The following is a 23,796-nucleotide window of genomic DNA, read 5'->3' as shown; positions in this document are numbered from 1 at the left end:
CCTCCCTCATGGTAGGACCCTCAGAGCATGTGCAGGAGGCACAGTCACTGTGTCCCCGGAAGCGGTGAACTGTAGGCTGTGAGCTCCGGGGTCCCCAGCTTTGCACAGTCAAGGTGATAGAGCAATAGCTGCTTTCCTAAGCCTGAGTGGGGCAAGCAGCATCCACACAGATGGTGCAACAGGGTTCGGGATTTCTCCTTTCGTAACCGAGAGGCCAGAGATCTGTCCCCTCTGCCTGCTCCCCCAGCGGGTCACAGATCATCACCACTCTGGCTGCCTGGAAGGGTTTAGTCAGAGAGAATCATAGAGTGACCGGGGCTGGAGCAGCCAACTGGGGCAGCCCCTGTTTGCGTTCTCTCTCCTAGCACAGCCTGCTGGAGATGGGCAAGAGCTTCGGCGAGGGCCAGAGCCCATCTCAGAACTGGGCCTCACGGGGGTGAGTCCAGACAGGCAGGGAGGGGGCAGCGGGCTGAGGAGAGAAGGTGGGGGCTGCACCATCACTCTAAGACGAGCCAGGCCTAGAGCCCCCTCCCTGAGACTCCTGTGAGAGCCAACAGTGGGGCCTCCAGGCCCCCTCTGGCAGCCAAGTGTAGCATTCTCCTTTTCCCAGCATCTTCCCTTCTCCTAGCCTGTTCAGAGGCAAGGCCTTGGGAACCTTCCTGATGTTTCAGCTACCCCTCTCCCCCCGCTCCCCTGTCCAAATGTCTGGGGTTCCACTTCTAAGGTGGGATGTCCAGAGTGTGGCCACAAAGCAGTGTCCATCTGGGATGGGTGTGGGCTGCCCACTTACTGTCCCTGGGAGGCAGAAGTTTCTTTGCCTGAAAGAAATGAGGGAGGGGAGAGAAAAACAAGTCACTGCTAACTTAGGTTTCAGACACCGTTCCCTGGCCCATCCCACTCCCGCTGCAGCCTGCAGACCAAGAGAGCTGGGAGGACCCAGACCCGCAGCCTGGGGGTGTCTCTGTGACCAGTTCTTTCCCTGAGATCTGCAAGAGAACCCAGGGTCTGTCTTTCCTCCACACATACCGGAGGACAAATAGCTACAAAAGGACAAAAGTATTATCAAACCTTTATCACGCACCGGCCCTCACAGACAGCCTCACTTAACCCCACAGTGAGAGCAGCGAGCAGGTGCTGTTAGCAACCCCATTTTACAGAGGATAAAACTGAGACTAGGGACTGGCCACAGTCTTGTGGGCAGCAAATGAGGAGAGGGATTTGAGCTACAAAGAGTGCGGAGGAGTCCAGAGGGCGGCTGGGGATACAGACAGAGAGCAATGGGCCAGAGAGGAGGCTGAGCTCAGATAAAACACACACAAATGAAAAACAGCTCCCAAACAATCTACCAGTGATAAGAATATTGCCAACAGGAGCACATATTTACTGAGACCCTACTACACTCCAGACCCCAGTGCACTTTCATGCAGTCAGTCTTAACGGGCCTGTGAAGGAGGCTCTGCCATCACGCCCATTACACAGAAGATGAGGAGGCTCAGAGAGGCTGACGAGCAAGCCTGCAGCTGCACAGCCCCAGAACTCAGCCTTCGCACCGCCCTGCACGCGATCAACCAGATGCAGGAGGCAGGACATCTGCCCTTTGTCCCTGTCCCGCAGCCACCTTCCAGTGGCCCTGGGCAGCACGCTTTGGTGCCCCCATGCTTTGTCACTGTAAGTGCATGAGAACAGTGTGCCCTGGGCCTCTAAAGGCCTGTACACAGGCCTGTGCCCAGCTGCCGGCAGGCAAGCTCACCTTTAGGGATGAACTTCAGTGAGCTGCTGAATATTCAGAAGCGGGACTGTCCACGCTTGGGGCCATCGTTCAGGAACTCATGGCCCAGCCCATTGCCACACCTGCCACAGGACACCTGGGAAGAACACAAGACAGCCATGAAAACAGCTGCAGCCATGGCCCCTGCTACCACCAGCACATGGGGTCCTCCCCATGCCTATTTCCCAAGGTAACTGCTGGCATGGGAGGTTGGCCTTGGCCCAGAACCAGCCCCGGAAAACCATCTTGTTTCCCTGTTCCCACCAGGACCCCAGGCTCTCCCAATAGTTTGGGGTGTCAGCTCCCCTGGCTGAAGCCAGAGGCCTGGAATAGACAGACCCTAGGCCCCTACAGCTGTAGGGGGAACAGCAGGAAGGGGGGGGGCTCTCAGGACCCCCCTGGCTGACACCTCCTCACCGCCCCCCATTTGCTACCACCCACCTTTAAGGCTCCAGGCTGATTGTGCTCTGGACGCTTGGCCACACTGTCAGCATGGATGGTCTCGGTGAAGGCCGGCCATGGGGATGAGTGTGCATACTTTGAGCAGCTGGAAAACAGCTCATAGCCACATTGGGCACACACGTAGATGCCTGGGGCAGAAGAGGAGGCAAGAGCAGAGATGCTGGCTCCAGCGCCTCGGGGGTGAGCAACCAAATCCTTGAACCCAGGAGAGGACAGCAGCACTCCGGTTACAGGGTGGGCTGCACATCCTCCCCACTCACTCACCCACCACATAAGCCTGGGTATCGGCTCTGTGGGGGAGACACAGCATGGAGCTCACATTTAGCTCACAGGTTCTGAGCCTGTGCCAGAGACAAGGAGAGCCACTTTTCACACTTATTTCTTTCACTCTTCTTAACAGCCCTGTAATGCAGACGTTCCCATTTTACAGATGAGGAAGCTGAGGCTCAGGGATACAAAACGCTCAGCTACAGGGTGTGCAGCAAGGAAGGAACCCAGGCAGTCTGATGAGGACACAGCTCTGCCCCTCACACACAAGCAGGCCCCACACGGTGGGGGCTGTGGCATGGCCAGCACCACCACTAGCCCCCCTCCCTTCCCACGTGGACCTCCCTCTGCCCAAAGAAGCCATAAGGTGGATGCCCAGACACCAGCCTGCTCTCCAAGCAGGAAAAGACTGATCCCAGCAAAAGACCTCCAGTCAGACAGAGGGCCCAGGAAGACAGAGCACCAGGGAGAAGGATGAGTTTTAACCTACCTCCAAAAGATCACCCTGAGGGGGGGAAAAAGAAAGGTTGCAAAACTGACTCGCAGAACAGGAAACTGCTTGGGGGTCCCTCGAGGGGTACTGAGTCGCTTCGCCCCCTGCCTGGCCTGGAGACAGCCTGCCCTGGAGTCTGTGACCTACTCAGCCTTTACCAGTAACTTGAGGAAGAAAAGAGGAAACAGGAGTTGCTGTGGGAGTGGAGTTTCCAGCTTGGCAGAGTAGCCTGAGGACAACCCGGAGTCCCACAGCCAGAGAGTCTGAAGGGAGGACTTTGTCCAGAGGGTCACAGAGGGTCACAGTTGGCTCACAGAGAAGCAGGGTGTCACATCCCAGCCCCCTCGAGGGCTGACACCCAACAAATCCCACCCAGGGGTAGGTCGCTGCCCTAGTCTTGCCTGTGGGCATATTTTTACCAAATTAGTCCATGACCAGGCAGCATAGCCCAGAAGGGGATTCATCTAGGCCTCTCAAAGCCTGGAGCCAGGGCTGACGCCGGCCATGCCCCCAAACCAACCACTCACCCCCTACATTCCACCCCTTCTACCTGACCCAGGCTGTCCAGTCAAACTTCACTGGCCATTGGCAGCCTGGCAGCACTCCTGGTTACCCAAACCTGGGGCCCTGGGCAGGTGGGGGAGGCACCCAGGCGGTCACATTTGGATCCCAACAAGACGTGCTTTCCAGCTTACCCCGCAAGTCTGGGGAACCGGGGAGAAGAAAGGGCTGGGGTAATATCAGAGGGATGCCCTAAGGAGAGGCAGGCCAGTCACAGGAGCTGCCCCCGGACAAGACCTTCTACCGCCTCCCCTTAAAGTTCCGATCCTGACCCGGATACCCGCAACGGCGTCACCACCCCCATACCTTGACCCCGCAGATTTCCTAGGAAAAGGCCACGCTCACACTCAACGTCTGTCCTCGAGGACAGCGACACCCTCTCTCCAATGTCCCTCTCCCCACAAGTACCCCTACTCTCCGGAACCCCCAACTCCTCCCTCCTCTGTATCCCCTTTACCCACATGCGTTCCTCCCCGCGCGGTCACACTCGGCCCCCGTTCCCGGGACTCCGGGGCTCCATCGCCACCCGGAGGGCTGCGACGCCCCCTCTAATATGCGTCCCCGCCCCTGCTGTCCTCAGGAGGTCACAGGTCGTACCCGGCTCAAAGTGGTTCTGGAAAACCTCGCCCCCGAAGAAGCTGCAGAACGACATGGCGCCGGCCGGACCGCTGAACAATCGCCGCCTCCGCCAGACCCGAGGCCACAGACCTACGACCTGGTGCTTGTGCCCGCCTCCCGCCCCGCCTCCCGAGAACCAATCCCACTCGGATCCCGGACCTGCCCCGGCGCCCGAGGCCCCGCCCCCCCAGGGGACCAATCACGCCCAGAGGTGCGAGACAACCTGCGGGGCCCGCCTCCCGTTGACCCGCCCTTTCCACGGACCAATCCCACCCCGGGACTAGGGTTCCGGCTTCCGCCTCCAGGAGGCCCCGCCCCCTCCCGAGGACCTGCCCCCTCCGTGTTCCAGCAGGCCCCGCCCACCACTCCCGAGCGGCCCCCGCGGCCCCGCCCCTGCCGCCCTGACCCTAGCGGCAGGGCGAGCCGCTGAGCTGCGCTGGGCTTGGGGGTGGCAGCCGCGGTGCACGCTTATCCGCGTACGCTCTCGTCGTTTCCCGGCGCTAAGCCCCGGGCTGCCGGCCGTTGACCAGCCTTTCCGTGCCCCGCAACTCTGAAACACCGCGGGAAGAGTTGTCTCTGGCTTTTATTAGACAAGGGGACAGGCGGGGGTTGCGCCGCGCTTCTTTCAGGCTCCCTCCATCCCATCCTGCCTACAAGTCTCCCGAGATTTCCGGCTTTTCCTTCTCAAGATGCTTCTTCTGGGGACCCTGGTGGGCGAGGGACAGGAGGAGCGTTAGTCACAGGGGTCTAACCAGCCGCCTGGGTTACGCGGAGTCGGCCCTGCGCCCTCTCCCACTGGTTCCTCCCCTGCTTCCTTTCTGGCAAGAATCAGTGCCCAGGACTGGACGCCTAAAAGCCCCCTCCTGTGGATGAGTGCAGGGACATGCGTGCCACCCCCATCTTCTCAGCTTCCCCCGCTCTGGTGTCGGAGACCCAGAGAGCAAGGCTGGTGGGCTCACCATGAAGACCCTCTTCTCTTGGGCTGTCTGGAAGCGGCCATGGCCAAACTTGGAGGTGGTGTCAATGAACTTGAGCTCGATGTTCTCCAGGGCCCTGCGGTTATGGTGCACCAGGAGGGACTGCGGCCGGTGGGAGAGGGGAGCTGTCACCGTGGGAGGTCCCTACTCAGCCCCTCCCATTACCCCCAGTCCACACAGGAAGGTCTCGCTCACCCAGATTCTGTTAGAACATCTCCCTCTTTGCTTTCCCCATCCCCACCCCTCCTGAAGCCGGCTGGAGGACAGGGTAGGCCAGCCCCCCAACTCCCCCAAGGCCCATGGGGCTCCCACTCCCCAGCTCACCACCCGGCACTGACCTTCCTCAGTGTGATGACCCTCTTCTTGGTGCCCGCAATGCAACCTTTCAGCATGACGAAGTCATTGTTGACTTCCCCATAGTGGGGGAAGCCACCCTGTGGGAAGGTGAGTCCAGGAAAGGGGCTGCTGGGTTAGGAGGCAGCTGGGGGCCCTAGGAGAACTCCCCTGGCCTAGGGTGACATTATCGATCACTAATCAGGGCAGCATCTGAGCCACACCCTAAGTCCTTCCCGTGATTATCTTGTTTAAAAATCTGCATTTTACAGAGGGGGGAAACAGGCTCAGAGGGGTGAAGTCACTTGCTCCAGGTCCCGCAGCTGCTACACACTGCAGCTGGGGTTTGAGCCTAGGCAGCCTGACTCCAAGGCCACAGTCGGAGCTGCTGCACTCCGCACCCTGTGACAGCAGCTGGAGGATGAGCTGTCTGCAGTGGTGGCTCTGAGGGTGCAGGAACAGCAGGGGTTTGGTCCACCCAGGCGGTCCACCCTGGTGCCTGAGCTTTTGGGGGAGGGCAGCACCCCACAGGCCTGCCCCACACATGCACACCAGGCCCCTCAGCCAAATGGGCGGCCCACCCTCACCAGTGGTGTGATGGATTTGTCTGTCACATCGTAGCTGGTGGATGCGTTGTTCTTAACCACCTTCCCGTCCTCCATGTGCAGCCCCCGGCCGATGCGATAGATCTGCCAGGAGCACAGGGCACATTGGGGACAGCAGGTAGCCTCTGGGGCTGGCAAAATGCCCACACCCATCAGAATGTGGGCTTAGACCCAGGCACTGGTGGGGGCCTTTCAGAGCCTTAGGGGGCCAGGCAGCATTTGGGTCATGCACCCCACTCACTGGGGTGTGGTCACGGGCATCCCCCCTCAAACCAGGCCTGCGGACACACCTTCTTGTTGAGCTCTGTGCGGTGATGGTAGCCCTTCTGCCCAGCCCGGGCGATGGAGCAGCCCACGCGGGCAGGGTGCCAGGCACCAATGCAGGCCACCTTGCGCAGCCCCTTATGGGTCTTCCTCGGCAGCTTCTTGGTATGCCAGCGGCTCGTGACCCCTGCAGGTGGTAGAGGCGGGTGGCTTAGAGGCCAGTTTGGCCCCCACCTCCTCCAGGCAGCCTTCCTGGAGCCACCATCCCCACCCGGCCCTACCTTTGACGCCCCTGCCCTTGGTGACGGCAATGACATCAATGACCTCACTCTGGCTGAACACGCTGTGCACTGGCACCTGCTTCTCCAGCCGGGCCTGGGCCCAGGCCACCTTCTCAGCCACCGTGCCGCCATTCAGCTGGATCTCCATGATGTGGGCCTTCTTCTGCCGGAAGGGCAGCAGCTTCATCTGTAAGACATGGCACGGCCAGTCAGTTCCCAGAAAGTCACACACACCCCCATTTGTAGACACGACATGGCCAGCTGGTGACCCCTGGCAGACTTTCACGCACGCATTCATTCAACAGATGATCCCATGCTCTGGTGTGCCTATAGGCCACGTTCTGTGCGAGGCACTGGGGATGCAGCATGGAATGAGGCAGACAGCGTCCTGGCCCCCATGGAGCCACCATCTAGTTGGGCAGCAGAAACCAAGTAAACTCTTGGATAGGCCTAAGTGTTGTGATGAAATATTGAGGGTGGAGGGGACAGTTATTGCACATGAGGGTGGTGAAGGAGGGCCTCTCTGAGGAGGTGACATCAATGGCAAGAAGGAACCACTAGGTGAAGATCTGAGAGCTTTGGGGGCAGAGGGAACCGCATATGCAAAGGCCTTGTGGCAGGGAAGATGGGGGGGCGGTGGTTGGTGGGACAGAAACGAGACCAGTGTGTCTGGACTGTGGTGAACAGGGAGGAGGGTTCAGGATGGTGATAGGTGAGCAGGGGCCTGGCTAGGCAGTTCTCAGAGGGAGTAGCTCGGGCTTTATTCCAAGTGCAGGGTGTGACATGATCTGATGCACATTTTTAAACATCTCTGGCTGCTGCTGTGTGAGGTGGAAGCAGGGACGCGGTTAGGTCACAGCATAGGGCTCAACCAGTACTGATGGAGGACCTGTTGCATATAAGCCTCCTGGGGCGTGTGGTACAGCAGTGAGCAGGAAGCTGTGACCCCTGCCCCCGTGGGCAGGGGGCAAGTCTGTGGAGGAAGATGGATGTTAACCAATGACACACATAACCAGGAGCTGCAAGTGTGAGAGTAACTCAGGCAGGTGGGGAAGGTCACTGCTCCAGGCCTGGGAAGGCTTCCCTGAACGTTCCAGAAAAAGCCAGAGGGTATAGGTAACCTGTTAGCCCACACGAAGCCAGACCCCACTTATGAATGTTGATTCACACCCACATGTGCCAGACCCCAAACAGAGGCAGCCAGCCCCCCACACCCAACACTGGGCAGGCGATCCTGGACCTTTGGGGCATTTCAGGGCCTTGGTTGACTGCTGGGTGTGGCCAGTACCCCGCAGCCCTCAGAGTGCACAGATGCCCAACACCCCATCCCCGGGGCTGCCGGCGGCTGGCTGGTCAGTCGACACTTTGGGCCTATGCCCGGAGCTCGCAGTATTTTTAGGCTGACATTTGCCAGGGCTCCTGGAAGCCAGGCTGAGGGAGGGTGGGCCCAGTGGGTGGACTGGCTGACCAGTGTGGACCAGAGGGTAGGGGCTGACCTGGGTGTGGACGATGACCCGGATGACCTTGCAGTACTTTTTCATGGCAACAAAGTCCCTCTGCAGCTGCTTCTTGCCATCGGCGTCACGCCACCTCCTGCAGGCCTTGGTGAAGGCTTTTTTCTTGCTCTTGTGCCTGAGCCGTGCACAGAGGGTGCTCAGCACGGCCAGCACGGCAGCCTCCACTGCAGCCTACCAAGCATGGGCTTAGATGTCCCCCTCCTCCTTCCTCCCCTTCCCAGGGGAGGCATTGCTGGGCCCCTGGGGTCTCTGGGCTGGTTCGGGGCGCCCTCCTTAAGCACAGACTGTCTTTCCCTCTCTAGGCCTCAGTTTTCTCCTTCGTAAAGTGGGTACCCTCCCTGCCTCCTGGGGCTGAGAGTGAGCAGATGTGCAGGAGCCCAGGGAAGGGGCATGCCAGCCAGCCACGGCCACATGCCCACTTTGCCATGGCTGCTGAACCCACTTCTAAAGTGAACAGTCAGGACTGGCCAGGCCCCACACCCCATCATTCCTAACCCTTGCCAGGATGCTGGAAGGTGGACATCATTATCCCCATCCTACAGATGAAGAAACCGAGGTTCACAGATGTCAGATGAGGGGCAAGTTGATCACAATTGCAGCAGCAAAAACAAGGCCAGCTGGCATTCGCTGAGCTCTTTCCCTGTGCTGAGCACTTGACACACTCTGCTCAGCTCATCCTCAGGGCTGCCCCAGGATGCGGGGACCTCTCCTGTTCCCATTTGATGGTGTCTGTGGGGAGTGTGTGTGTGTGGTGGGGGGGTGAGGTGAGGTTCTAAAAGGTCAGTCTGCTTGCCTGTGGTCACACAGCCTGCTCTGACACTGGGGCCCAAGATCCTTGCCTCCCATGGAGGCTACACGTGCCTCTGCCTCCATATGGAAGGGGGTGTCTGTGAGGTTCCTCAGGCAGGGGCGCCTTCCCTTTCTGGACTTAAAGCCAGGGAAGATTTGAGGCCTAAGGATGCCTTTCTTTCTGATGAAAAGAGCTTGTCAGTTGGCTATTTCCCTTTTCACCCTGGCTGCTAGGAAGCTCAGAACCAACTCTGACATTCCATCAAATTAGTTCCTTAGTTCACCCTGAGGATGAGAATGTTTGCTTTCCTTTTTCCTCTATCTAATTTCCTCTGCAGCCCTCTAGTCCTTGTCTTTTATTGGAGGGAAGGCATCACACACTCACACGCATACACACACACACACATGCTTTCCTGCCTTCCACACGCTGCTGACACTCCTCCTGCTGCCCAACCGCCCAGCATCCCCACGGGGCCCTCACCAGTCCTTGTAGAAGCGGCGGCGGCACTCGTCGCTGAGATGTTCCGCAAAGATGGTCTTGAAGCTCCGCAGGCCTCGTGGGGTGGCCACGTAGCCCACCACGCCCACCACCACCAGAGGCGGCGTCTCCACAATCGTCACTGCCTCCACCTCCTCCCGCTTGGAAATTTCTGAATGAAACCCAGAGACAGAGGCGTGGAGGGGGGCCTCCGAGTCTGAGGGGAAAGGGGTGGAAGTGCCAACCACAGCCCCACCTGCCCGCTGGAGGACCCAGAGCCAGAGCCCCAGGGCTGTTGCAGACAGAGGCCCCTGTGAGCAGGCCCCTGACCTCCAGCCCTGAGCCTCCCCACTCCCGGCCCTTCTCTCCCTGCTCTGCCCTGCGTATGGAGCCACTGCTGGGCAAGACCCCACAGGTGTCCACACTAGCTCTGACTCAGCTCAGGTAAGGCCTGACCTGGTCCTGCCTCGGTTTCCCCACCAGACCGCCCAGGAGTGGGCCAGGAGAGCCACAGCCAGAGCAGCATCCCCCAAAGCGTAGGGTTGGGCATCCTCTAGCGGAGTACAAATGGGCACTATGAATGTATGTGGATGAGTTCTAGAACAAAACCTAAGACTTGTCCTAAACCCATGATTTTATAGATGTTATTAATGAGTCTGATTCAAGTCAAAGAAGTATATGCTTAAAATATATATTAGGGGAATTCCCTGGCAGTCCAGAGGTTAGGACCTGGCACTTTCACTGCCGAGGGCCCAGGTTCAATCCCTGGTCGGGGAACTAAGATCCTGCAAGCCACGTGGTGCAGCCAAAAAATATATACTTTAGGAGAGATGGAGAACAGATGAGTGGTTGCCAGAAGGTTGGGGGGTGGCGGCTGTGGCTATAATAGGGCAACAGGAGGGACTGTTGTGGGAATGGAACGTTCCAAGGTGGTGGGTACACGCATTTACATGTGACAGAACCTGTCATTTACACGTGACAGAACCATAGAACTAAATAAACACACATCTTATTCAGGAGAATCCAGCATAAGATGGGTAGGGTGTATCCATGTCATTATCCAGCTATGACATATTACCATGGTTTTAAGAGATGTTTCCATTGGGGAAACTGGGTAAAGGGTGCATGGGATCCCTCTGTATTATTTCTTATAACCACACTACGATGATCTCGAAACCGGAAGTGTGTAGGGGCACCTAGCCTTGAATCTTAGCTCCTACAAGTTTCATAACTGCTCTATTTCCTCATCTGTAAACTGGGGCAATGACAGATCGGTTCTTGAGGCACGGCCAGCAGTCAACGTTCTGACTGAGGTGCCCATGGGCGGGGCCTGGCCCCTTGTGGGGCTGTTTCCCCTCCAGGAGCCCAGTTGCGGCTCCTAGCATCTGGAAGGACCTCCAGATCTTCTGGCGGTCAGGGGTGCTCGGCCCACCCCCCAGGGTCCCCTAGCGGTCACTCACTGAGCCCTGGCCGGTGCACCTCCCTCAGAGTGTGTGTCATGCCAGCCTTGTAGCCCAGGAAGGCCGTGAGGTGCACCGGCTGGCTGGGGTCGTCCCGAGGCCACGTCTTCACCTTGCCCCGGTGCCGGCGGCTCCTCTTGTGTGGCAGGAAGCCCAGTTGTCCATGCCGAGGGGCAGAGAACTTCCGGTGGGACTGGAGACAGAAGGGAAGGGAGATCAGAGCTGGGGTCTCCCTGCTGGGTGCAGCTGGCTGGTCCCAGAGACCAGACCGGAAGTGAGCTAGAGACCCCAGGCTGAGACCTGGTGGCCCTCAGGGCCTGCATCTGTCCACAAGAAAGAAGGGAAACTTCTCCAAGGGCAGTGTCTTAAGGACAGAGTCAGCGGCAGCCCCCCTCACCCATGGGCTTCCTGTCTCAGTGGCCTGGCCCTGCCTGGTTGGGCCCAGAAGAGGCAGGTCCACACTGCGGCCAAGGCCACAGAGGCAGGGGGCCGCTGCCATCTGTCCCTCTGTTTGCCTGTCCTAGGCCTGGAAGCCAGAGCTTGGGCCCCCTGCTGTTCCCTCTAATCACCTACTCTGTCACAGGCCCAAGGACCTTCTCTGCTGGGATAGATCCCAGAAGCCCACCTGCCCCTCGCCAGGAAGCTGGCATGCTTCCCCCCAACCCGCCCCCCTCCAGCCCACTGACCATGGAGGCCTGTCCCTGCAGGTTAGGAAGGGAAGGGGCCACCTCACCAGGCGTCGGAGGTCAAGTGGCAGGGCCAGGACGCACAGCAGCCAGATCCCAGATTTAGCCCCTGGCAGGGGAGCTCTGTCATCTCCTGTGGCGGATGTGGGCTCTGGTGTCAGGAGCGGGCCTGGCCCAGAGCAGGGCGAAGGGGGGCAGCCTGGGCAGCCTGGGGGGGGTGCACCTGGAGCTAGGGCTGGCACTCGTTTCCTCAAGGGTCCTGGGACTGGGTCACACACTTTGTTTTCTGATTTGTGTGACCCTCCAAGACAGGAACAACTTGGCCTGGTAGGGGGTTTAGGAACTCGGGTTGGGGAGCTTCCCTCGGGCAGCTGCCATTAGGGGGGTCTGAGTCCAGTTTGCTGGCCTTGAAGCAGAGCAGATTCCTGTGCTGTCCTGAGGCTGTGAGCCTGAGCTGGACAAACGGCAGGAAGATGGGGAAGTTTGGCTCTGTGCCCAGAGGATCACTAGAGCTGTGATTCAATCAAGGTCCCTTGACTCTAGTAGCTGTGAGCCAAGAACACTTAGGATACTTTTTTTTTTTTAATATTTATTTATTTGGTTGCACCGGGTCTTAGTTGCAGCAGGCGGGCTCCTTAGTTTCGGCATGCGTGTGGGATCTAGTTCCCTGACCAGGGATTGAACCCAGGCCCCCTGCATTGGGAGTGCAGAGTCTTAACCACTGCACCACCAGGGAAGTCCCTTAAGATAATTTTATGAACTTAAATTATTTTATATACTTTTTAAAAATAAATTTATTTATTTTATTTTTGGCTGCGTTGGGTCTTCGTTGCTGCGTGCAGGCTTCCTCTAGTTGTGGTGAGTAGGAGCTACTCTTTTTTTTTTTTTTTTTTTAATTTATTTATTTATTTTTGGCTGTGTTGGGTCTCCGTTTCTGTGCGAGGGCTTTCTCTAGTTGCGGCGAGTGGGGGCCACTCTTCATCACGGTGCGCAGGCCTCTCACTATCGCGGCCTCTCTTGTTGCGGAGCACAAGCTACAGACGCGCAGGCTCAGTAGTCGTGGCTCACAGGCCTAGTTGCTCTGCAGCATGTGGGATCTTCCCAGACCAGGGCTCAAACCTGTGTCCCCTGCATTGGCAGGCAGATTCTCAACCACTGCGCCACCAGGGAAGCCCAAGAGCTACTCTTCATCGCAGTGCGCAGGCTTCTCATTACAGTGGCTTCTCTTGTTGCGGAGCACGGCCTCTAGGCGCACGGGCTTCAGTAGTTGTGGCTTGTGGGCTCCAGAGCGCAGGATCAGTAGTTGTGGCACACGGGCTTAGTTGCTCCCCGGCATGTGGGATCTTCCCGGACCAGGGCTCGAATCCGTGTCCCCTGCATTGGCAGGCGGATTCTTAACCACTACGCCACGAGGGAAGTCCCTGAAATCTCTTATTTTTTAATTCAAAGATTTTATGGTTATAAAGTTCTGTAATTGTAGAATCAAAGTTTTACAGGCCTAAGATATCTCTGCAGGTCTGTGGATTTTGCATCCCTGGGTGCTAAAATTCTATGCTACTAAAATCTACAATTCTTTGTTTTTGTCGTTGTTTTTGAAAGACAAATCTACTTTTAATACTTTGGGCTGAGTCCTGCAGGAAAAAAAATCACTGGGAAGGGGTAAACCCCTCAGTCCAGAAATGGCCCCGGGGGAGAGGGGCTCCCTGAAGGAAGGAAGCACAGGAGCAACATGTTGCAGACTCAGGGCCAAAGGGAACACCCTCGGTGCTGGGTCTGGGAGCACACGGTGGGGGTTCCAGCCACACAGGCCAAGGGCCAGAGGGTTGGACGTGGAGCCACAAAGCTGCTTGGGTTCCTCCCTCTCATTTGCCTTTTTCTTTGCGCAGGCTCAGCGGCCATGGCTCACGGGCCTAGCCGCTCCGCGGCATGTGGGAGCTTCCCGGACCAGGGCACGAACCCATGTCCCCTGCATCGGCAGGTGGACTCTCAACCACTGCGCCACCAGGGAAGCCCCTTATTTGCCTTTTTCTGCTTCTGCTGCATGATCTCTGAGCCCGTCCGTTGCTGGGTGGCAGCAGAAAGCCATCATCTGGGCGCTTTCCCTTAACTGAGTACTATACTCTGCTTTCTCATATTCCTCTGGTGGGCGAGCTCGTGCTGGTTATTGTGGGTCATGCGATGACTCCGGCCCACCTCCATTGGGTCCCCTCGTTCAGCCTGACATTGCAGGCCAATGTTATGATTAGTTGAGTGTGACAGTTTCTAAGAGTTCATGATTTGAAGATTTAAGGTTACTATGATTCCGGATTCTGTGCGTCCATAGAGTTAATGACTGACCCCAGCACCTGGGCAGGAAGTGACCAGCACCCATCCTCCCTGGTGCTAGCCAGGGGGTGTGCCAGGTATGGAGATCACAGAGGGTGGCCAGTAGGGCCCTGGTCAGTGGAGCTGCCTCAAGGGCACAACAGTGCTCAGGGCCAGGATGGAACCCCAGAACCAAAACAGAGTGCCCTGTGCCCAGGGTAGGAGCCACTTCTCCCTAGTCGTGGGGTGGGGGATGGGGTGGGGGGGTGGGGGGGCGGGGAGAGGACAAACCTTACCTCCTGTGCTGCTCCAGGCAGCCGCCTCTCCAAGCTCAGTGGCATCAGCCAGTCCATGAGGGGCCCTGGCAGACACAATGGAGCTCAGAGAGGGATGTAGGGAATGGAAAATCCAGGAAGGCTTCCTGTTAGAGTACAGCCTTTGGCAGCTTGTGTTATCTGTTGACTTTGTTATTTGCTCTACCGGCCTGAGTTCTCCAGAAGAGCCCAGCTGTGTTCATCATCCTGCTCCCTGCTGCACTTGGCACGTGCCTACACGCCATCCGAACTGAATGGTTTCCTTACTCCTGTGTCTGTCTCCCCTTAGAATGTAAATAGGGATCTGTTTCCTTCACCGCTGATACCAGCGCCCAGCACACAGTAGGCGCTCGTCGCGCGTGCAATGGCGCTGCGGTCCCATGCGGGGGCGCTCGCACTGCGAAGCATCTCCCGAGGCCACACTTGGGCAGGAGGGGCGAACTACAAGTCCCATGGTGCCTCGCGGGCGCTGGCCGTCCTGCGCAGGCGCGGCCGCCCTCCGGTGTCCTCTGTGCGGGCGAACTAGGCCGCGGGACCGAAGCGGAGGCCGCGGGAGCTCGTCCGAGAGTGGATTCCGCCGCGCGCCGCTGCTATGCCGGACAGCTGGGACAACAACGTGTACCCCGAGCCCCCGCGCCGCACGCCGGCGCCCTCGCCGCAGACCTCTCTGACCAACCCTATCACCTACTTTACGAAGGCTTTCGACCTCCTCGTGGACCGGCCAGTGACCCTCGCGAGAGGTACGAGCCCCAGCCGGGCCTTGCGCCCCGGGGCCCCCCCACAGCTCCCGGGCCCCCCGCACCCGTCACTCAGCCTGGACCCCCACTGCACCCCAGGCCTCACCTCTTGGGACGCCCCCCCCCACACACACACACCAAGAGCCCTCACTGCTCTATGGCCCCTGCCGCCGTCCCCGGACCCCTGGTCTCCGGCCTCGCTCAAATGTTAGGGGCTGTTTGCTGATCGAAGTCATCTGCGTCCTGAGGCTTGTTAGATCCCGCTCTCCCTGCACGCTTTGCATCCTGCGTTTTGCACAGCAGGTGCTCACAGAGGGCTGTTGAGGTACAGGGGTTCTCCCAACCCTTTGCATGCCTCCAAAATGGCCCGGGTGGTCATGGATGGCCGAGGCCCCTTCCACCTACGTGTGCTGTAACTTGCCCTCCGTGTGTGCCCACGCTTGAGAGCTGCCCAAATTATGCCATCTCTGGTCCAAACTAGGTGAACGTTTTAAACCATCGTTGTCCAGTTTGTGGTTCAGCCATCTTGGTGGTGCAGCAGGCAGAGCATAATGCCCTTAGTCACTAGTGCCAGGCGATTCATCCATGCACCTAGTTAATCAGTCCATTCGTTCAACAACAGAACATTTGGGGTGCATAGCATGCTCTGGTGGCTCTTTGTGGGGGGAGGAACCACCCCCACCCCGCCCCAAGTTCTGGAAAAAACAGTAGTGGATCTGCTCCCTCTTTTGTATAGCAGTTTTTTAGAAAGTGTTTTATACGTCTGGATGGATGAGATCTCACTAGGTCCAACTTGTTCATTTACCCATGGGGAAGTTGAGGCCGGAAGGTCAGCAGTAGCAGAACTGGGACTGGAATCCCTGCTGGTGGCTCCCTGTTGGGGCCTCTTTGCCTCCACAGTGGAATCCCTGTGCTCTTTGGGGAGCTGGGCCGGCAGGAGGGATTGTAGCAGGGTGTGGGCTTGCAGAGAACGGGCTCTGAATCCTGCCATCTCTCAGAGCCTGGGTCTCTGTAAATGAAAAGGACCTGCCCCCCATAGGGTTATCGTGGGGACAAAGTGAGTTAATGTATTATGCAACACAGGGTAGTTCCTGGCTTACAAGAAACTCTCCATAAACCGTAGGCATTGCCATTTGTAGCCCAGTCCTTTCCAGGACTGTCTGCCAGCCCACACCTCTTCTTTGGGAGTCCAATTACCAGTCTTTGTAAAAGCTGGGAGGGAACATTTGGGAAACCTGCCTCTTCCACAGCTTATGAGAAAGACAAAGCTAAGAGCCCTTTCAAACTGTGGCTTGTCCAAACCAATAAGGCCTTTGGACCTGGGGTTTTCTCTTTGCACCTGGGGTTTTCTCTGCAGAGTTTATAGAGCGGCAGCATGCCAAGAACAGGTATTTCTACTACCACCGTGAGTTCCGCCGCGTGCCGGACATCACTGAGTGCAAGGAAAAGGACATATTGTGCATGTTTGAAGCAGAAATGCAATGGAGAAGAGACTAGTAAGTCCTCCCCCTTGGGCTTCTGCTCTTAGTCAGTGAATACTACTGAGAGCCCTGTGCAATGAGCATATTCCCTCCAAATGCCTTGAGATGGTGGCCAAGCCAGATCTAGGGGTGGAGGGGCCAGACCACAGGGCTCCCAGGCCCTGCCTTCATTTTACTTTCCCTGAGTACAGGGAATCCTTATAGACCTTAGACCAGCGGTCCCCAACCTTTTTGGCACCAGGGACTAGTTTCATGGAAGACAGTTTTTCCACGGGGAAAAACGGTGTGGTGGGGGTAGGTTCAGGCAGTAATGCAAAAAAGCAGTGTGGTGGGGGGAGGTTCAGGCAGTAATGCAAGCGACGGGGAGTGGCAGATGAAGCTTTGCTGGCTCGCACGGGACCGTAGCGGTCCACGGCCCTGGGGGTTGGGGACCCCTGTTGTTCACCACCTTTCTCATTTTCTTTTCAGCAAAGTTGATCAGGAAATCGTCAACATTATCCAGGAAAGGCTAAAGGCCTGTCAGCAGAGGGAAGGTGAGAGCTACAGGCAGAACTGTGCCAAGGAGGTGGAGCAGTTCACCCAGGTGGCCAAGGCCTACCAGGACCGCTGTGAGTCAGCTCCACCCCAGCCTGCCCCCAGCTACTCCTGCTTCTGCCACCTCACTTCCCAGTCCTCCCAGTCTCCACACAGCTGGGTACTAAACACTTTGCTAATTAGCCCAGTCTCTGGCGGTTGTAAAAGAAAATCACCTTATCTCATCCCTTGTCTGCTCAATAACTTGTCTTAGCTGCCTGAGCCCTCCCTGCATGTAGAAAAGACCACAAATTCCCATCATGGTCCATGACGCCCCTCCCCATCTCTTTCCCAGATCATGACCTGGGGGCCCATTATTCTGCCAGGAAGTGCCTGGCAAAACAGAAGCAGAGGATGCTGGCAGAGAGAAAAGCTGCCAAAGAGGCTGCTGCTGCCTGAGGCAGCTCGAGCCACCTCACGTGTCTGTCTGTCGCTGTTGCTAAAATAAAGAGTAATGGAATCTCTGTGGTGTCATCTGTAGCCCCCAACCTTGACACACTGTTAAGTCTGTCTTATTCAGATTTCTCATCTATTGGCCCCATTTCCCTTCCAAATTAAGCCACCGCTAAACTTGAGAATAGGGAGTTCCCTGATGGTCCAGCAGTTAGGGACTCTGCACTTTCACTGCTGTGGGCCCGGGTTCAACCCGTGGTCGGGAAACTAAGATCCCGCAAGCTTCATGGTACGGCCCCCGCAAAAAAACAAGAGACAACTATATAACAAGAAACAACTATATAAACTAGTTTCATTCACTTTATTTTTCTTATAGAAAACTATGTGGTGGCTACAGCTGGAGCCTGGGTCCTCTGCACGGAAACTCTGGTGTGGGTCTTTACAAGATGATCAGTGAATTCCTAAAATGACAAAGAGGCTTTAGTTGTAACCAAATAGACTGCTACCCCCCTCTGCTTTGCCCAGCCTGCCTAACAGGGTAGCGGGGCAGGCAGTACCTGATATGGAGACTTGGTGAACACTGTCTCTTTCCAGAGATCAGGAGTGAGATAACTGTAAGTCTTGGAAATGGCATCAAAAGTGGCCTTGGCTACAAAAGGGAAAATAGGAGAGGATTAGTGAACTGACCTGAGATGAACCCGCAGTTACAGCAAGAAGCTGTCGCACTCCTAGGAACAGAGAGGCCACTGTGGGCCAGTCTGTCGTGCATTAGGAGGGCCTTCCTCTCTCTCTCAAAGTACACCAACCACACACAGAACATGACTGAGCAGAGCTGAGAGAAGCCAGAGTCTACATGTGGGCCACCTACCGAAGTTGCCCAGCGTGGCAGTGCAGCCCCTGGCAGAGGTGTAGCAGTCGTCAATTCCAGCCATCATCAGTAGCTTCTTTGGCACAGGGGCCGAGACAATGCCAGTGCCCCTGGGGGCAGGGATGAGGCGCACCAGCACAGAGCCACAGCGGCCAGTCACCTGGGAATGGGTAGAGTCAGGAGATGGGCTGGATAGTCTGCACCACTGCAGGCCTTGCCACACACCACCATCCAGCCTACCTTGCAAGGAACTGTATGGGGCTTGCCGATCTTGTTCCCCCAGTAGCCTCGTCGCACGGGGACGATGGAGAGCTTGGCCAGAATGATGGCCCCACGGATGGCAGTGGCTACCTCCTTAGAGCACTTCACACCCAAACCAACATGTCCGTTGTAATCCCCGATGGCGACAAACGCCTGCAAAGAGACTGACGTGGCTGGTGGTCCACTGCCCTTCATAACGTCAGTAGCCACCCACCACACAGGGTCTGTTGTGCCCCTCAAGGAAAGACTGGCCACCAGGAGACCTATCTGAGATCCTGAGGAGATCCTTTCTCTCTCTCCCCATTACGAGAGTCACACGCGTGAAGACAAGTGCAACCATGCAGAGCTGAGAGAGTCTCACAAAAGCCTTTGATAGAAACAGCCTAGGAAAATAAGATTACTGGGGTACCTTGAATCTGGTCCGTTGGCCAGCACGGGTCTGCTTTTGCACAGGCATGATCTTCAAAACCTCGTCCTTGAGAGATGCCCCCAAGAAAAAGTCAATGATCTCAGATTCCTACAAGAAAAAAATGTGACAAAATTGTTTAATAAAACCAAAAGTGGAGCCTAGGACCCCTCAATGTCCAACGAATGACAAAGCTCCCTCGACCCCAGGCCAAGGCCCCACCCAAGAAAAAAAGAGAACCCATGTTTACCTTGATAGGCAAAGAAAAGAGATAGATCTCCTCCAAGGACTTGATCTTCATGTCCTTGACCAAGCGGCCCAGTTTGGTGACGGGGAGCCACTGGAAGAGGAAAAGACCCAGCAGGTGCCCAGGACCGCCTTCCCGGTGCCGTCCAAGGGCCCGCCTCACGCGCACAGCGCAGACCTACCTCCTTGTCCTCGGCCTTGCCTCCGCGAGCTCCGCGGCCTCGGCCCCGGCCCCGACCGCGGCCCCGGCCCCGGCCCCGGACGCCGCTGCCGAAGCCTCCGCGGAAGCCACCACGGCCTCCCATGCCAGAGCCCCCGGGGCCTCCGGGGCCTCCGGGCCCTCCCGCAGCACCGGCGTCATCCGCCATTTGCTAAAAAGAGTAACAAGAACCAGCCAGTCAGTGAGGCCCTAGCATCTACGGACACCTCGGTGCCCAGGCCGGGATTCAGCCCCACAGCACGGGCGCACCAGCCCGGACCCCGCCCGATGGCGGCGGATTCCCACCGCCCAGGCCCACCGGCCGCCGTTACTAACTACAACACTCACGTGTTTTTACGGAAAAAAAGAAGGAAGCAACTCTCAAAGGAGTCTTTATATAGCGCCAAGCGCCGCGAGATCTCGGCTGCCCCACCCCAATCGCCCTTGTGCCAAGGGCCTATAAAGCGGCCTGTGATTGGCTCCGAGGGGCCCCGCCCCCGCCGAGCTCTGCGAGTGCCTGCGTGTCTGCGGCCCCGGAATCTGCGCGACTGGGACGCTGCTATAAGGGCCCGCTCGGCCTCTACCTCGTCTTCTCCGGCTGCAGGTAGGTCCGTTCAGAAGGTGCTTCCGTCTGGCACTTTGGGGCGCTGTGGGGTGGTTGGGAGGTCGGCGTTGGTTGAAAATCACCTGCGGCTTTGGCCGTGGCTGCAGGTGAGACTCGGCGCCCAGAGCCACCGGGGGCCTCAGCTCACCGCCCGCTCCTCCGTGTGGGGAGGTGAAACCCAGGCCCCGACATGCGCCGCCGCTCCGGGCCCGGTTGCGGCCGCTCTCATGTTCTGGACTCTGGTACCTGATCCCTGATCTCGTCTTCTACCCGCAGGATACCTGGATGCTCAGAGCCTGAGGCCGACGCCGCCATGACCGAGGGGGAAGGGGGGCTCTGCTTTCGTTTTTCAATAAAGCTGTTGATCTAATTCATCCGTGTGTGGGTGTTCTTGATCCCCCGACTACCATTCTGGAAAACGCATCTGCTGACGTGGGGACCGAGGTGTGCTGAACAAGGGTGGGAGTGTAAGACTTGCAGCTCAGAGGCTTTCAGTGGCTCCCTATTGCTCTCAGGAAAGGGTTAGGGCCTTTAGGATTTGATGAGCTCAACACTCAGTGGTATTGAAACTGCAGTTCTCTGTTCTGTGCCTCACACTTGGACATTGTTTTCCCCACACCTTTCCTCATAGGCCTACCCAGGTGGTCAGCCTACCTGCTCTGGGAGGCTCTCCCACGTGCTAGGCTCCTGCTGCGGTACCATGGAAATCTGGTCCTCACTCCTGGTCTGTACCCTGGAGCTAGCTCCATAGGTCTCTGATCCTAAGAGACTTGGTGATGAGTCAATGTCTAAAGTCCCCTGAGCTCTTGGGGATCTGGCCACCTGGGCAGACTATTTGAGGAAGGAGAGGGGAACAGTCCCTGCACTCCTGCTGGAGCCTCAGCTTTGGGGAAATAGCCCCTGGAAGCTTGGTTCCAGCCTTAGTGCTATTTGAAGATGGCTGTCAGCCACCCCAAAGGCAGAGGCAAGGCAGGGGCTCCAGAGACCTATCCCGGGTGTGGGCTGCCCTGTGACTCTTGAGAGCGGAGCAAGAGCCAGGTGGTGCCCTGGCCCAGGGCTGTGATTGGCCTGAGCTGGACAATGCCACTGTGATGTCGGCCTGCTCCTGCTATGAAATGGCTCCTGAGCCCCAGCGGTCAGTGGAGCTGCCATCCAGACAGAGATCATGGTGAGCTTTTAGACCTGTCCAGATCTGGACCCCATTCCTCACTAAGATGATGTGCACCGTGGGGTACAACTCCCAAATAGGACACGGAAACCTTTCAGAGGGCTCTAGCCAAGTCTTTTTTTTTTAAATAGTATTTATTTATTTGGTTGCACTGGGTCTTAGCTGTGGCTCATGGGCTCCTTAGTTGAGGCTTGAGAACTCTTAGTTGCAGCATGCATGTGGGATCTAGTTCCCTGACCAGGGATCGAACCCAGGCCCCTTGCATTGGGAGCACAGATTCTTATCCACTGCGCCATCAGGGAAGTCCCTCTGGGCAAGTGTTAACTCCAGGCCAAGGCCAGCTTCTACAGCTGGAGGTTGGTAGTCATGGGGGGTCTTGACCCTCACCACTGTCGCCTCAAAGTGGGTGCTGACCCAGCCCTCCACTTGGGGCTCTCATGTAGCCCACCTCCCACCCAAAGCTTCCTGGGGTCCTTCTCTGGGCATGTGGAGTGGGGAGCCAAATCCTGGTCCCAGCCAGGCCCTGATGCTGGCCTGGCCTTTGCAGAGTGGTGGGTATGATCTCAACCTCTTCGCCAGCCCTCCCGACTGCAACTTCCTGTGCTCTGTCTGCCATGGAGTTCTCAAGAGGCCGATGAGGTTGCCATGCAGCCACATCTTCTGCAAGAAGTGCATCCTCCTGTGGCTAGCCAGGTGCTACTGGGCACCCAAAAGGCTGGGAGGGCAGGGGGTGGGCTGGGAGCCATTCCTGGGGCCCAGAACAGAGAGGAAGGTCAGCCAAGCACTGGGTCATGACGGCCATAAAGTTCAGCTGCCAAATCTCCTGGGACACTAATGTATGTGAGTCTGGTCACCCTGTGGTATCTGCAGCCCTTAGCCCCAGCCTCAGAGCTAAGAGCTCCCTATAAAGCCCTCTTAGGTCTCTTCCAGCTAAAGAGAAGGAGGGACCACCAGGGGAGGCATGTTGTTGCCACTTGCTCTCCTCCCACTCCCAACAATCACCTCCACTTACGTCTCCTAGACAAAAGACCTGTCCGTGCTGCAGGAAAGAGGTGAAACAGAAAAAGATGGTCCATGTGAATAAACTCCAGAAGATCATTGGCCGCCTAGAAGTCAAGGTAGCTCAAAACACCCACTCCCACCACCCTACCCTCCTCACCCCTGTAGGGGTGGGGAGCAGAGCCAGGAGAGGGGTTGAAAAGAATCCCATCCTCAGAACTGAGGGTTTCTACACCAACAGACTGCCCTTCTTGAGGTCATCAGACTTGGCTGAATTTGAGTCACTTCTCTACCACTTACTTGCTGTGTGACTTTGGGCATGTTACCTAACCTTTCTGAGCTCCAGGAGCCCCAGCTGTAAAATGGGGATTACAGAGGATGGAGTGTCTGTTGTGCTGCCCATTACTCTCCAGCCCTGTAGTTTTATAGATGGGGAAATTGAGATTTTTTTAAAGAAACCTGACTGGGTAGTTCTCTCATGGTCTAGTGGTTAGGATTCAGTGCTTTCACTGTCATGGCTCAGGTTCAATCCCTGGTCGGGGAACTAAGATTCCACAAGCCACACAGTGGAACCAAAAAAAAAAAAACAACCTGGCATACAAACAATCCACCAGACCAACCCAACCATGTAACTCCCTGTTCTCTAAACCTCAGGTCCTGTCCCCCTCCTCTCAGAGATCTAGATTTTTCCCACCTCCAAGCATTTGCTCCACTGTTTCCCTCTCTCCACCAAGCCAGTGGTACATAAGAGCTTGGGAGGCTCCCAGTTCAGTGGATCCTGCTCAGTGGAATGCCATGGATGGGGGATTCTATGGGGGGCGGCCGGCTCATGGCTGGCAGTGCCTCACCTGGTTTGGCTCACACGATGCTCTCCTCCACCCCCAGTGCAAGAACGCCGATGCTGGCTGCCTGGTGACGTGCCCCCTGGCCCATCGGAAGGGGCACCAGGACTCATGCCCTTTCGAGCTGATGGCCTGTCCCAACGAGGGGTGCACGTCGCGGGTGCCTCGTGGGAACCTGGCCGAGCACCGGCAGAATTGCCAGCATGGTGCCCATCAGCGCTGCCCCCTGGGCTGCGGGACCACCCTGGGCCCGGCCGAACGGGCAAGCCACAACTGCTACCGTGAGCTGCGCGAGGCCTGGTGCCAGCGCCAGGAGCGCAGCCGGACCCTGGTGCTGTGCCTGCTACGGCGCATGCGCAAGGTGTACAGGTCTGCCAACCTCATCCGCCAGCAGCTGGCCCAGCTCAGAGAGTTCCTGGAGGAAGATGACGCCCTGCTCTTGGGCGCCCCACAAGAGGAGGCTGAGGCGCCCCCAGAAGGCAGCATTGGGGCTGAGATGTGGGGGGCCCAGGGCCAAGCTACCTTGTAAATAGGAGAGTAAATAAACACAGAGCCCAGGCCTGGCTGCCTCACCACCGCTGTGCTTGCTGGCCTCACGCCTGCCCCTCCAGGCATTACCTCATCTGAAAGGGACATCTTGGCCTGTTTCCCTGGACCTTTCCAAGTTCTTTCCCACCAATTCTTCACACTGGCTCACCGGCTTCGCTGGTACCTACCAAGTGCCTAGAACAGTGCTTTGCACGTGGAAATGTGCTCAATCAATATTTGAACGACTCTGAAATCACCCGATTTATTAATTTACCTGCGTTATTTCTCATACTTACCGGAAGCCCTAAGGCAGA

The 23,796-nt window shown here is 57.3% G+C and overlaps 5 protein-coding genes and 3 non-coding genes across 11 annotated transcripts; 3 read left to right on the top strand and 5 right to left on the bottom strand.

The window, feature by feature from the left end:
• Positions 1 to 6: 6 nt before the first annotated feature.
• Positions 7 to 4,271, bottom strand: MSRB1 (methionine sulfoxide reductase B1). Of its 2 annotated transcripts, XM_007100088.3 has the most exons (4): positions 4,149 to 4,271; positions 2,210 to 2,358; positions 1,751 to 1,865; positions 7 to 818 (listed from the first exon to the last, which is right to left on the bottom strand). In XM_007100088.3, exons 1-4 carry the CDS (start codon positions 4,201 to 4,203, stop codon positions 787 to 789), a joined length of 351 nt encoding a protein of 116 aa, XP_007100150.2. In that variant the 5' UTR covers positions 4,204 to 4,271; the 3' UTR covers positions 7 to 786. The 2 variants fall into 2 exon arrangements, with proteins under 2 accessions (XP_007100150.2, XP_054938863.1); XM_055082888.1 differs by lacking the exon at positions 1,751 to 1,865.
• A 463-nt stretch (positions 4,272 to 4,734) lies between these two features.
• RPL3L (ribosomal protein L3 like) lies at positions 4,735 to 11,711 on the bottom strand. 3 transcript variants are annotated; one of them, XM_028485198.2, is made up of 10 exons: positions 11,607 to 11,711; positions 10,874 to 11,066; positions 9,417 to 9,585; positions 8,126 to 8,261; positions 6,630 to 6,816; positions 6,375 to 6,535; positions 6,067 to 6,168; positions 5,485 to 5,580; positions 5,129 to 5,248; positions 4,735 to 4,876 (listed from the first exon to the last, which is right to left on the bottom strand). In XM_028485198.2, exons 2-10 carry the CDS (start codon positions 10,911 to 10,913, stop codon positions 4,820 to 4,822), a joined length of 1,068 nt encoding a protein of 355 aa, XP_028340999.1. In that variant the 5' UTR covers positions 10,914 to 11,066; positions 11,607 to 11,711; the 3' UTR covers positions 4,735 to 4,819. The 3 variants fall into 3 exon arrangements, with proteins under 3 accessions (XP_028340999.1, XP_028340997.1, XP_028340998.1); XM_028485196.2 differs by having other exon boundaries at positions 11,560 to 11,653; XM_028485197.1 differs by lacking the exon at positions 6,067 to 6,168 and having other exon boundaries at positions 11,560 to 11,653.
• Positions 11,712 to 14,623: 2,912 nt separating this feature from the next.
• NDUFB10 (NADH:ubiquinone oxidoreductase subunit B10) lies at positions 14,624 to 17,432 on the top strand. Its single transcript, XM_024123261.2, has 4 exons — positions 14,624 to 14,917; positions 16,272 to 16,410; positions 16,864 to 17,003; positions 17,264 to 17,432. The coding sequence occupies exons 1-4, from the start codon at positions 14,770 to 14,772 to the stop codon at positions 17,365 to 17,367; spliced, it is 531 nt and encodes a 176-aa protein (XP_023979029.1). The 5' UTR covers positions 14,624 to 14,769; the 3' UTR covers positions 17,368 to 17,432.
• A 271-nt stretch (positions 17,433 to 17,703) lies between these two features.
• Positions 17,704 to 19,525, bottom strand: RPS2 (ribosomal protein S2). The gene is made up of 7 exons (XM_028485202.1): positions 19,325 to 19,525; positions 19,147 to 19,236; positions 18,900 to 19,007; positions 18,470 to 18,643; positions 18,230 to 18,389; positions 17,919 to 18,010; positions 17,704 to 17,822 (listed from the first exon to the last, which is right to left on the bottom strand). Exons 1-7 carry the CDS (start codon positions 19,508 to 19,510, stop codon positions 17,742 to 17,744), a joined length of 891 nt encoding a protein of 296 aa, XP_028341003.1. The 5' UTR covers positions 19,511 to 19,525; the 3' UTR covers positions 17,704 to 17,741.
• LOC112064875 (small nucleolar RNA SNORA64/SNORA10 family) lies at positions 18,077 to 18,203 on the bottom strand. The gene has a single exon (XR_002891727.1). It is a non-coding gene; the product is annotated as a small nucleolar RNA SNORA64/SNORA10 family (small nucleolar RNA).
• Positions 18,713 to 18,846, bottom strand: LOC112064873 (small nucleolar RNA SNORA64/SNORA10 family). Its single transcript, XR_002891725.1, has one exon. It is a non-coding gene; the product is annotated as a small nucleolar RNA SNORA64/SNORA10 family (small nucleolar RNA).
• Positions 19,526 to 20,012: 487 nt separating the features above from the next.
• Positions 20,013 to 20,139, top strand: LOC112064884 (small nucleolar RNA ACA64). The gene has a single exon (XR_002891735.1). It is a non-coding gene; the product is annotated as a small nucleolar RNA ACA64 (small nucleolar RNA).
• Positions 20,140 to 21,089: 950 nt separating this feature from the next.
• Positions 21,090 to 23,513, top strand: RNF151 (ring finger protein 151). The gene is made up of 4 exons (XM_007100082.1): positions 21,090 to 21,113; positions 21,661 to 21,806; positions 22,135 to 22,231; positions 22,998 to 23,513. Exons 1-4 carry the CDS (start codon positions 21,111 to 21,113, stop codon positions 23,481 to 23,483), a joined length of 732 nt encoding a protein of 243 aa, XP_007100144.1. The 5' UTR covers positions 21,090 to 21,110; the 3' UTR covers positions 23,484 to 23,513.
• The last annotated feature ends 283 nt before the right edge of the window (positions 23,514 to 23,796 follow it).

The sequence above is a fragment of the Physeter macrocephalus genome, unplaced genomic scaffold, assembly GCF_002837175.3.
Source record: "Physeter macrocephalus isolate SW-GA unplaced genomic scaffold, ASM283717v5 random_321, whole genome shotgun sequence".
NCBI lineage: Eukaryota > Metazoa > Chordata > Mammalia > Artiodactyla > Physeteridae > Physeter > Physeter macrocephalus.
Note: the sequence above shows the minus strand (reverse complement) of the source record. Positions and strands in the feature narration are given on the sequence as shown.